At 51.9% G+C, this 12830-nt stretch overlaps 1 protein-coding gene across 7 annotated transcripts in view; it reads left to right on the top strand.

Moving 5' to 3' along the window:
- Sipa1l1 (signal-induced proliferation-associated 1 like 1) overlaps window positions 1–12534 on the top strand; it is a 362523-nt gene extending 349989 nt beyond the window's left edge. For 4 of the 7 annotated variants that reach the window (XM_005409446.2, XM_005409449.2, XM_005409444.2 and 1 more), the window contains 5 exons: window positions 2589–2832; window positions 5659–5805; window positions 7255–7369; window positions 9967–10051; window positions 10634–12534. In XM_005409446.2, coding sequence (XP_005409503.1) covers window positions 2589–2832; window positions 5659–5805; window positions 7255–7369; window positions 9967–10051; window positions 10634–10777 — 735 coding nt within the window. In that variant the 3' untranslated portion in view covers window positions 10778–12534. The remainder of the gene's footprint in view (window positions 1–2588; window positions 2833–5658; window positions 5806–7254; window positions 7370–9966; window positions 10052–10633) is intronic. The other 3 variants (XM_005409450.2, XM_005409448.2, XR_264641.2) reach the window with 2 other exon arrangements.
- Window positions 12535–12830: the final 296 nt, after the last annotated feature.

Here is a 12830-nt window from a genome sequence, read left to right as displayed (position 1 = left end):
TGGCCTACCTTGCTGAGGGCGCTCACGGTCTGACGAGCGAACAGACAGCAGCGCGGACTTTCAGTCCCGCCTTCCAGCCAGGGCTCGGCGTAGCTCGGAGGAAGCGTAGGAAGAGCTGTTACTGAGTCCAGTGACAGCCGGAGGGCAGGAAAGGGGACAGGAGACCACCTGCAAGCAAGGTGCCCCCTGTCCACACCGTCCTTCGGCTGTGAAACAGAGCTGAGGATCCGTGGTCCCCAAGTGGTTTGAAAGCTCAGGGACCCTTTTAGAAAGTGAAATGACACATGGAAGACCAGTGTGCAGCACTGACCTTCTCTGATGGGAAAGGGAGCTTGGCATGGGTGCCTGAGGCTCCCCTGTACCACCTGTCCAGCAGCAGGCTATCGGAAACCCTTCGGGCTCCTTGGGCTACAGTTGGAGAACCCATCCCACCTGTCTAGGTGCTCTCTGAAATCACTTCCAGGTTTTTTGGGTTTTTGGTGTCAGGAATCGAACTCACGACCTCATGCTTGCCAGGCAGGCACTGTGCCACTGAGCTGTCTCCCCAGCCTCCCTTCCAGATACGACACCTGCCTCCACTGTGATTCTCTCCCGAAGGCTGGAAGCGCACTGGGCAGTGGCCCTGAGCATCCCGAGTACCACGTGCAATGCAGACAGGGGCACTCTTGGAAACTGGGTAGATTTGCACTTTTAAGACTGGAGTTAAAGCGGGACAGGAGAGAGGCCGTCTCACTGTTGGGATAAGACTGGGGACGGCTATGTTGGAGTGGGCAGAAACTGTCTGGGCAGGTTGCTTCCTTCCACGTCCTGCGCTACCTTTCCATGGTGTAGGGTGCTGTGACTTAATAACTCCCATTGCCTAGAGGGTCTTGAAATATATTCATATTCTCAAAGAGGCTGAGGCTAGAATTTTGGAGACTTTCCTACAAAACCCTCAAGGTGAAGACTGGAAAAGGAAATCTCTTTACTAAAACCAGAAGTGCTAAAAACGATGTAACAGCAGTTTTGAGTAGAGATCTGAGAGCTATTTAGGTAGGCAGGAGCCTTATGTGATAATCTAATTTGAGGAAAAAATAACAAAAACAAAGCTATAATTAGCAAACGATTTAACCTCTCTAAGAATGATTTAACACTCTTACCCGTAAAGTGAGGGGAAAAAAATGTCACCTCCATACCAGGTGCTTCACAAAGCATGCATCGTAGCAGCTCGGTTTTCTAGGCAAGTGTACCTTGGATTTAACCGCTCACACATTTTTTACCCAGTTGGTTATATCTTGGGCTTTTTGGAGTGTGTTTGATGAATCATTTGTGCAGCAGCTATGCACACCACACCAGAGCGGACTGACGTGATTAACCTTTGGCTTGCTGACTGTGCCGAGCCCCGAGCGCAGGAATGAACTCGAGTGTCAATTCTGCGTATCTGGGTCTGTAACGTTAGCCACCTGGATGGGCTGTTGCTAAATCCTTCGCTCCTTGCCCCCTCAGAGTGTCATGGAAAGCCCCACAGTGGCTTTCTGCCAGCAGTGACTCAGCCCTCCTCACTTCACTCCACACTGTTCCCCTGTCAAGGTGAGGCGTCCTAGAAGGAACTGAACAATATTAGTCAGAGGCCAGATAGGTAGTCGGTTGGCTTCGGGTTGCTATTTAAATATCATGCGTGTGTCTGTCGTTTCTCATTGAAAAGGGACCTCAGGAGCTTTGCCATTTGTAGCAAAATGTCAAGTAAAACCACATTTGGTCACCAAGGCAGATACAGATGTTATAAAGATAACATCTGTCTGGAAGTAATTGTCATTTATAAAATCGACCTTCTATTATTCCATTAATAGAAATGCATATTCAAAAAAACCTTCAAAACCATGAAATCCATCTACCTTGAGAGACTCAATTAGTGTAACTCAGTAGTTAAATGTTTACCTAGAGCTACTTACTTACTTACTTATTTATTTAGTGACAGAGTCTCGCTATGCAGTTCAGGCTGGCCTTGAGCTCACTTTGTAGCCCAGGCTGGCCTCGAACTGGCAGCGATCCTCCTGCCTCAGCCTCCTGAGTGCTGGGATTACAGGTATGTGCCACCACGCCTGGCTCTAGAGCTACCTGTTACTTAACACATTTTGCTGATCAGATGCCCTAGTGGCCCAACAAACACATACAAGCTTCTGAGGCTGCTCTTCCTGGTGCCATGGCTCTATTTCCCTGGAGACCGTAACAGCACTTCCTGACTCCACTGAGCTGCGCCAGTGTGACTAGCCTTAGCATTTCACTAATGACGGATGTTGTACTCCCACTTTATAGAAAGGAGTGGGACTCACAAAGATACACGGTTTGGCCAAAGACACAAGATTGAGTGAAACCACCACACCATGTTGATAAACCCACTTAATCCCAGGTCTGAGGGACACACTGAGCGCCGCGGTGCTGCGGGCCGTGCTCTGGGCTCTGAGGCAGTCGTGCCTGGGGCCGCCTTGAGGGCACAGACATACACAAAGGCGCATCCAGGGTGGCAGCCCTGTCCCTTCCCCCCCCACAGCCTTGGTCTGGGGCGCCTAGGCCAGAACACTAACCTCCCTGCCTTGGCTGTCTTCCAGTTCCAGCCGCTATCCCCTCAGTCTCCTTTCCCCACCACCCCCACATCGAGGCGGGCCTTGCACCGGACGCTGTCGGACGAGAGTATCTACAGCGGCCAGAGGGAGCACTTCTTCACCTCGAGGGCTTCGCTGCTAGACCAGGCCCTGCCCAACGACGTCCTCTTCAGCAGCACGTACCCTTCCCTCCCCAAGTCTCTCCCCCTGCGGAGGCCTTCGTACACCTTAGGGATGAAGTCACTGCACGGTGAGTGCGCAGCCCCTCAGCTCACTCAGGGCGGGTCCCTCGGGAGTCCTGCTGCACGCTCACCCCGAGCACAGCGGGCGCCCGGGGTGCTTGTGACAGACACAGGCTCCAGGGCCCGACGCAAGGCCTGCTGAGTTTGCATGTCCAGAGGAGTAGTCGGAATTGGCATTTTTATCAAGCGGGCCAGCTGCTGTTTGGGTTGGGCAAACGGGTGAAGCTAGATTAGTTACTCCTTGGAAAGGTGCATCCCCTGCTTTGCAGGACCACCGCAGACCCCAGACTTACCGTTGTCCTTTATCCGTTCCGGGCTGCAAGGCTATCTGTCACCTTTGGTGTCGGTGAGCAAGTGTTACTTAGGAACAAGCTTACCGGTAGCGCTTGCCACGTGCTTGCCATTGGTTCGTGTGTCCTATGTGTTCTCTGCGGCCCAGCTAGGTCCCAGTTTGCTTAAGGGGCCTATTTGGGGGCTTTGGTTTATGTTTGGTCTTTTCCTTTCTCCTCTCTGTCCACATGCAGTGTTCCACACCCTTCTGACAGCCGTGGCCCAGCCCAGCACATACCTCCTACGGGACCTTGTGTTCCTGGTGGTTTATCACACGCCACTGCAGTCCCACCTGCGGGCTGTCATTTTCCCTCGTGTGAATTCTGCTGCAGCCTTTGTGTGTCTTTTGTGCGTGCATACTCACCAATTTTTTCCCCTTCTCCGGAGCTGTGTTTCCTAAACCTTCCGCTTGCCCTGCGTTGTGCTGGAGCCCTCTCCCGTGCCGTTGTACCCCGCGGTCTCCGTCCCGCTCGGTGATGCGGTGCCACTCGCCCTGCCCAGCACGGTCCACGCTGCTCAGGGGCCGTGCAGTCCTCCCAGCCACACACAGCCTGAGTCTAGCTTTTTTTCACTTCAGAAAGTCACCTGTGATGAACCCAAGTCAGTACACGAAATCATCACTTTCTGCCACTGGACTCAAACCTGCGATAGTAAAGTTACCTGCCCCTTGCCTTTTTCTGTCTTTCCCCCATGTTGGGGCCGCTCACCCCCGAATTCCATTACTCTTGTAATTTCCTGCTACCTTGAGCGCTTATTTCTCTGCAGCTTCGTTTGGGTTATTTCTGTTTTGTTTTGGTAACTTCTGCCATAACGAAGCGTTTCCCCTCCATGTTCCCAGCGCAGTGGGGCTGCCTGCCTCCTAGAGGCTTACATTCCGAGAGCTCTGCCCAGAACCCTAGCTCCTCTGTGGTCACTGGACAGCTAGGAAACTGGGGCGGTGGGAGCGGGGAGCCCATAGAACGCGGTGGGGAAGGAAGGGAAGAACGGGCCACCTTCTCAGGACCTTGCCATCGCCCTTTGCGCGTTCCTGAAAGCCAAGCAGCGCTGTGGAGAGTCCGGATCTAACCGAGCAGTCTCCATCGGGCAGATCCCTCAGCTTGTGCCTTGGCTACCACTGAAATGTACTGCAAGAAATGGAGAAGGTTTTTTTCTTCCTGCTGTGTGGAAAATTGGGCCCCAGAGATAGAGGGTGTAGGGATTGTGACACACACCCTATCTGTTCCACCTACTTAGCCTCTGGAAACATGTTTAAATAGAGCTGAACACTTAATATCTTGCAGTATTTGTTGACTTCCATTTACTCATAACTTTGCTAATTTTAAGCACATTAATAACTAGCAACTGCATTTCAGGGCCTGTCCCTACGTAATTTGAAAGGGAAGACGAGCACTAAATATACCCTGGCATAGCAGATGAAACTCTTTAACCCCTTGTAAACAGGTATTTTACAAGCCTTGAAGTAGGAAGTTTTGTTGTAGCTCTGCATTTGTGTGGACTTTAATGTCAGCAGTCTCATTCTGAGAAGCCCTTCTCCGGCGCTGGTGTCTGCCCTGGCTCTGTCCCAGTTTCTGCTTCCCGAGGGCATTTACGTTCGGGCACAGCACTTCCCCGCTCCCCGCAGCCTCCCTTTCTGTGTCCACCTGGTGAACTGGAGCAGTAGCGGCATCCTCACAGGGCGTGGAGCAGGTCGCAGGCTCATCCTCCCTGCCCCCAGGCTAAGCAGATTGTGCGTTAAGGTGTCAGTTGTTAATGGTTTTGTGTCCAGCAGATTGTCACCTTAGAAAGAGCTGGGTACCTTAGATACATGGCTTAAGCCAAACCAATCCAAGTTGCTACAAAAATGTTGACCCTCGGGGAGAACTATGCCGGTACCAGTGCTAAAGGCCCTTCGTGGGTTGGCTCCATATGAGCAGACTAGCACTCTCGCGCCGATTGGGTACACCCAGTGTGGGAGCCAGTGGGCCATCCCCGGGATGTGGGACAGACCTGGGCCGGGGATGCATCTGGTCTGGCCTTCACCAGTCCCAGGGATGGAATCCGCAGATCCCAGCTCCCAGTCCAGGTAAGAGTAAGCCCTTTGTCCCTTCTACGGGAACGAGCACCCCTGGGCTCGCTTGCGGATCCAGCTCTCTGTGGGAGTAGGCTTCTCCCTGTCAGCCTACGTCGCTTGACTCCATGCAGGGAAGATGAGCGCCAGAGCCACCCGGTCCCTGCTGTAGACACAGCTCCCTCGGAAGCAGACGTATGGCCTTGGCGTCAAAACTGACTGCCCCTGGCTCCTTCAAGGGGAAAAGGTGGTGGAGTTCATTTTTAAAATGAAGAAAGCCTGAGAAGCCAGTTTGAATTTCAAGTCAGCTTTACCATAGCCACTAATGGCCTGCTAGACCAGACACCGATTCCAGTAACAAGGGGCTTCCAGATCTGTTGTGGTAACAGGAAGTGGGTAAGTTCTTGAGTGGTTCTCTTGTGGGCAGAAGCACCATCCTGTCCTTTGGCCCCTCCAGGAGAGTTCTCAGCCTCCGACAGCTCCCTCACCGACATCCAGGAGACGCGAAGGCAGCCCATGCCTGACCCTGGCCTGATGCCCCTGCCTGACACTGCTGCCGATTTGGATTGGTCCAACTTGGTCGATGCTGCCAAAGCCTATGAGGGTGAGTCCCCTGAGAGGCACGTGGGACGGCATGGCGTCCTGCAGGACGGCGCTGCGGTTTGCCGGCGCTGTGCTCCCAGCTGACCCCTCTGCTGCCCTGGCCGTGTTGGCGGCACGCACACTTGCCCCGCCAGGTGGAGCCCCGCCAGCCAGCCGCTGTGGAGCCCTCAGTAGGGAGCAGACGGGAACTTCGCTGTTCCCTCCGCTGCATCACCTGCCCGCGTGTGGGCAAGGCAGGGAGCAGTGACATCCCAGCCCTCAGGTCACGGAAAAGCACACACATTCAGCGGGTCTCCCTCACGTCGCGGCGACATCACTATAGCCCGGCCTGTTCGCTGCGTTTACTGAGGCTGAGGCAGGAGGATCACGAGTCCCACTTGGGCAGCTTGGTGAGATTGTCTTAAAACAAGAAGGGCTGGGGACACAGTCTAGTGGGAGAGCACCCCAAGGTCTGACTCGCAGTACCCCCCCCCAGGCACAGCACCACCGTGAAGCGCGGGCGAGGTGGGAATGCCGTCCCGCCCCACAGTCTGGCCCTGCCTCTCTCACGCACCGCGTGTGTGGCAGCGTGGCCGCCCCCGCTGCTGCTTGGCCAGCCCGCGAGCTGCGCCCTTGCTGTGTGTTGCGGTTCTTAGCCCAGGGCTGCGGACGGGGATGAAATGAAAAGACTAAAGCAGTGCACGGTGTTGACACAAGGTTGTCCACTCTCTTTTCTTGAGTAAAGACTTCTGAAATGATTACTCTGAAATTTTGGGTGTTAAAGTGGTCCTTATTTTATGATCGCAGATGATTGTTTTCTTTTATTGTTTTTATTTGGCAAACCTGAGACTTGCTATTCCAGTCGAGTTTCAGTCTGGGTAGGAAATGTCCTACGCCGCAGAATGCAGAACCTGACCCAGTAACTACCCATTGCCTCCGGGTCTGTTTCGCTGATGGAAATTCTCTAGCACTGACTGGGTTTTTTGGTTTGTGGGTTAATCCCCTTCATGGGAATTTTTACATTGGGCTACTTTGAATCAGAGGTGGACTTCAGCTAAAGCTCACCAGAGTGACCGGGCACGTTGTGTAAAACTTACTTTAAATCGTTTTGAGCAGTTCAATCCTAAATCTGGAATGCATTTCTGTCATCAGTACATAGAAAGCCTTGGTCTGGAAATTTGGCGCAGTGCCTCTCGCTAGCAAAACAGTTAACATAATCCTGCTTTGAAGGCAAGGAGAGCTGGGGAGAGGACTCGCTAGAAAGGGGTTCTCGAAGCTGCCTTTTAAAGGAGAGTGTTACTGTCCTCCTTTAGGTAAAGCGGTAACACCTTGCCTATGTGGAATGAGAGATTTCCAGCGCAAGCCTGTGTGTTTAGACTCGGCTGTCCACGTGGACAGGTGTGGATTTGGGGAGATAAGCCCAGGCCCGCGGTTCCGAATACTCAGTGGTTTCTCTCTCACCTCGTTCCAGTCCAGCGAGCCTCGTTTTTTGCTGCTAGTGATGAAAGCCATCGCCCCTTGAGCGCAGCGTCCAACAGCGATCCGCTTGAGGAGCAGGCTCTGGTTCCGCTGAAGCCGTACAGCAGGTTGGTCATGCGGCCGCGGGTGTGGCCGGGCGGAAGCGGAGGGCCGCGCGCGCTGAGCGAAGCTCCTCCCTGAAGTGCCGTTCTGCTGATTAGTTAAAATTCTTCATAACTGGGTACTGTAAGTACAGTGGAACTGCCCTTGATGGCTTACAGTCATAATTACGAATATTTATACTATTTAATGTCATAGTACGTTTGTGCCCCCGGGGCTCATCAGGTAAGGAGGAGAAGTCATTTGCACGGAGTACCCCCAGGCGCTGCGCTGTTGAGTCCTGCAGTCCGGTTTTCAAGTCTCGTGTAGCTGCCGTGATGGCCATAGTTTAAGCGTGACATCTTGTTTTAAGTCTTGTAGCTCCCAGTGCTCTGCCTCAGGTCTCCCGAGCCCCCCAGTGTGTTTCAGAGTGTGTGTAAAATAAAGGGCAGTAAAGAGTACGCAAGACCTGAGGCCCGCGGATGTTCTTCCGAGTGGAGAGCACAGACTTCATGGCCTCCATTTAACCTGCAGAGACTGCGTTCTCTCTCTGCCCCGTGTGAAGCCGTGGGTGGTTGGGGTTGGAGGTGTGACACTGCTGTACATTAAAGCGTCACTATGGCCAGCCACAGAACACGCAGGAACACCTCTCGCTGCAGAATAATGGATTGACTTGAAATCTCTACCCTTAAGACTTGGAGGGGGCTGAAGAACCCAGGTGTCTGTGAACCGTGGTCAGAAGCAGAGTCCCAGGAGAGGCCGGGCTGGTGTGGCGGTGCTGACACGGTGTGGGGCTGGGAACTTGGGGGCTCCTAAGCAGCCCTCGAGGGTGTGCTCTCGGTGGAAGGTGTGCGGGAGCGCCGAGAGACAGACGCCACACCCGCTGTTGTCACTGGGACCCCTGGGGCAAGCCGAACGGCAGCGAAGTTGGCTGCTGGGAACTTAAAAAGTAAAACAAATTGCAGGGTCAAAAGAGAACCCAAAACATGCTTTCTTAGGGTCAGTCTCTAACAAAGACAAGTGTGAGAGACTGTCGTTACAGACTGACGATTGCCTTTCTTTGTTCAGGACGGACTGAACAAGTACAGGTGGAGTGCAAGGCCTGACTCAAAACTAAGTGAATCTTTACATTTTTTCAAAAAGCGTTGCAGTAGAAGACACGTGGCCATATACCGTACAATATACACCTTGCGAGTGGAAGGTTTTTTTTGAGTACTTGCCTATTCTGAGAGGGTTCACAGCAGTGTGTCTTTCTCTGTAGTAAGTTGTTTCCCACTGAGCATAGGTTTTGCTCCCCCCGCGTGTGTTTTTCAGTATTGTCAGTGTCCTCAGCGGTACAGCTCATTAGCAGAGTCTGCAGAAGTCGGGTCGGCTCCCGAGAGCGGTGTCCGTCCTGAGAGCCCGCAGCGGCTCCGCAAAGGGCATCCCGCCCCCGCTAGCTGCCCCCGCCCCCGTTCTGCCACACCTCTGGCCTTGGCCCGCCCCAGAACTGACAGTCCACGGACCACAGTGTGCAGGTGTGGGGACACTCGACCACTTCCCTTTTAACACCCCCTCGCTGTCGGCTTCTCGCTGGCGCCCTGTCTGAGAAGTTTAGAAGTCAGGCTTCATTCACCAGCGGCCTTGTTACACCCCTGCCAGTCCAGGTTTTCGCTGGAGCTTCTTGTAAACTTAGAATAAGCACAAGGCGTCGACGCGGGTCACCATAGCCAGGGACTTTAGCTGGAACTCCGGGTTTTGAGGAATACCTTCATCCCTTGGCAGAGAAGGTTCGGAGTCATCACGGCCTCCCCTTCAGCCTCTGGGAAGAGGCCGCTGCTTGCTTTGCCAAGGAAGATGTCAGGGTCTCTGGCCTGACTCCAGGCTTGTAGGATGTGGCTGCAACTTACTGTGACCCAGCAGGCCGTTTGGATTCAGGTAGCAGAGAGACGGGAAGCAGGCCGGCAGAGGCGCTTGTTCTATGTGTCCTGTCTGACCAGTTGGAAGCCTTCTGTCCTGTGGCAGCCCCCTTGGTATGGCAGTATTAGCACTTAAATAAAATGTGAGGAAACAAGAGAACGGCTTGCTGATTGTGATGGCGCAGACTTTGAGACATTAACTTAGACCGACGGGCTTTTGAAACGAGAGTCTTACTTTTAAGATACTGTAAGATGCTGGGCTCAGTGGCTGCGATGTGGGCGGGGTAACTGGGCTGCGGCTGCACAGGTGGCGCCAGCGCTAGGGCAGAGGCTGCGTCCGCCCTCAGCCCAGGGGAGCGTCTCCCTCACGCCCACTTCAGAGGGCGCGAAGGAGTCATTGTACCGTAGGATGCTTGTGTCCGTGTTGCGATGCCAGAAAGTAGACCTTCCTCGCTCCTGTCAGTTCTTCGTCAGAAGGTACAGCATTTTAACAGTGGACGCCACTGATTGGCTGTTATTCAAGGCCGTATTAACCTTTTGTTAAGCCACCATTTTCTTTAAGTAAAAATGCACGTTATGTGGCCATAGTAATTTGACAGTGAAAACCCTTTTATAAATACAGCCTCCTTAGATTTACAAAACAAAAAAGACAATAGCCAAAAGGAAAGAGAAAGAAAGTCCAGCCATGGAGGTCCCTGCTGATGTGGCCTTTTGTTTCTTGTTCCCAGCAGTAAGGACTCCTCCCCCACGCTGGCTTCTAAAGTGGACCAGTTGGAAGGGATGCTGAAGATGCTTCGCGAAGATCTGAAGAAGGTAAACATGCTCTGTGTGCAGCCCTGGGGCTGTCTGAGCCCCGCCGGGGTGGGGGTGGCGGAATCGGAATGGGCGCTCCTCCCCGCGCGATTTTCCCAAGCGTGCATTCAGCGGCATGTGTGGCTCGGTCCCACAGACAGGCATAGTGCAGAGAGACCTTGGCACATGTGCAGAAAGCCTGTTCCTTTTCTGTGAAGGACTGAACCTCAGCCAGCCGTTCGACCTGTTCGGCCTCTCCAGCCCTGTGTAATATATCAGTAGCCCAGACCCTGATGAGCCCTTGTTATTTGGCCTTTTGTACCATGATTACTGAATATTTTCTTCTTGGGTGTTTGATTTCATCAGGACAGTGGCCACCAAAACAATGGCCTAAAGTTCAAGATTAACAAAGACTTTAAAATACACATCAGTGTATTTGCGTTCCAGGCGAATCCTGGGCCTAGAGTGGTTCTGCCCCAGGACCAGATGCACCCAGGGTCTAGTGAGATGATGGGATGCGCCAGCGCAGGCGTTCCGTAGCTGCTTCCAGGAGCTGAGCCGGGGGGGCCTCCCGCCAGCTCAGTTCCACCTCCTCCCTCCTAGGAAAAGGAAGACAAAGCCCACCTGCAGGCAGAGGTCCAGCACCTGCGGGAGGACAACCTGCGGCTGCAGGAGGAGTCCCAGCACGCCTCGGACAAGCTGAAGAAGTTCACGGAGTGGGTCTTCAACACCATAGACATGAGCTAGGCACGGCGGGGGGACAGGAGGACCCGCCTTCCTCTCGCCCGGCCTTCCCACCTTCGGGAGCGTTCTCAGCACCTTCCCCAGCCGCCACCTGCCCTTCCGGAGTGCACAACACAGCGATTGCGGGTCAACAGTCATTATCTGCCTTTTGTAGAAAAGAAAGACAAAAAAGTAAATAAAAAAGTTAAAAAGTAAAAGTTTAACTGCTAAAATGTGAATGTCTTTATTTTTTTGCACAATAGCTTTACCTGTTACGTATGTAAAAACAAAGCGGACTGAAGCCCAGGCCCCGGCCTCTCTGCCTGTTCCCATCCGCTCTCTACTTCAGGTAACCCACGTCTCCCTGCTACCCCGACAAAGCCGTTCCCAGGAAGGTCATTTTTAAACTTTGTTTATGTGCTGAGTGGGGAGGGGTATTCGTCTGTAAAATGCCTGGAGAGGGAGGAGCTTTGAGAAAAGGTCCACCTCCCTGGAAGGACTTGGTGTGAGCTGGTGCCGTCTGTACCTGTCTTCCAGAGACCAGCACGCTCATCTCACGGCAGCCAGTCAGCAAACCCCAGAGGCACTGGCAGGCCTGCAGTCACGGCCCCCTCTGATCTCATTGTGACGTCACTTCCTGGCCCCAGAAGAGGGTCCCAGGTGCACTCCTCAGGGCTGTTTGGTTTGGCTGACGTGAGCCCCACTAAAATGAATCAACCTCCACAGCTTGCTAGCTCCAAATTCCTCCACAGTATAACTTTATGTGTACACATTCTGAGTGCGTTGTAGTCAAACGTATATATAGTTTTTGAAATTGTTACAGATACAGCAAAACTTTTAAGTTTATTCAAATAACTGTATTAACAAATTAACAAATTCTTCTCTCCAAAGCAAGACTTCACACCAGTGTTTGTAATTAGGAAAAGCTAATAGTAGATCTTACGTCATGAATTTTAACTATTGTTTGTTAGGAGCAATGATTGTAATAAAATGGGCTTTGGAAATCTGCATGTCCCAGTGTGAAACTTAAGCACGGCATTTTCTGCATCCTTTTGTAGCCATCCAAAGGGTTCTGCCGCAGAAATTACAAATGTGCTGTCTTTCCTGTCTAGTGATGCAGGTTCGTTAGGTCCCCTGGGCCATCTCTGCTACAGAGCAGAGGGATGGGGCCAACCATTGCTGACCGACCTGAGGAGACCCCCCCCCATCTCTTGCCTTCATAACTGCCATTAAACTGACCCCTCCACCCCTTCCGTGGTAACTCTGGTCTAAGGGAACGTTCAGCAACCTAGCAGCATGTGCTTGGAAGTTCCCTTCCTTCAGTAATCTCAGCTCGGGCCTCTGTCCATCCCTCAAAGAGACAGGATGAATCCTCTCTTCCCCTTTCACCTTTACCTACTGCCAGATTTTTATGCTACAGTTTCATTCCAGATTGTAATTTTTCCATGGAATTTTTTTTCCTAGTAACATTTCTATCGTGGAAATAGGAAGATTTCGGAGTGCTTTGTAAAGATGTCAGTTGTCTGTCTCTTTCTCTCACTTGTATGAAGGAGATTGTACATTGCTTGATATCTCTTTGTAAATGAGAAATACTGCTAACATCTAAGCATTCTGAAGTCTTGCTTATCCTTCTGAGTTTTGTTCTCATTTTGTTTTCATTTTCTTTGGGGACTTGGGGCAAGCTATTTATTAGAGTTTTGCAACAGAGTTCTTGTTTGAAGCCTCTAAAGACTACTTGTAAAATTCAAACAATAAAATTCATTTTAAATGCTCTTTTAAAACGCTTTGGTGTTATTGCTTGTAGTTTCTTAGTTGAAAGACCACCCAGTAACTCATGGATCCTGCTTACATCCTAATTTTTCATCATGCTCCATTACTACTAAAGTTGATTCTTGAAAATTTCAGAATTTTATAAGCTTTTTTCACTCTGCACACACCCATAGAGAATTCCTGTTTTGCCTTCTATGCTTATGACTTAGCATTTTCAGGGTACTTTGTAATTTGTTGCTTCTTCATTATCCCCTTGTGAATTTCCCCTAACATCTTTCTCCCAGACCAGCACATTTTTGCACTGCCT

This window comes from Chinchilla lanigera, unplaced genomic scaffold (genome assembly GCF_000276665.1).
Source record: "Chinchilla lanigera isolate Chin_1 unplaced genomic scaffold, ChiLan1.0 scaffold00122, whole genome shotgun sequence".
Classification (NCBI taxonomy): Eukaryota; Metazoa; Chordata; class Mammalia; order Rodentia; family Chinchillidae; genus Chinchilla; species Chinchilla lanigera.
The sequence above is the reverse complement of the archived record's forward strand: the minus strand, read 5'-3'. Positions and strand labels throughout refer to the sequence as shown.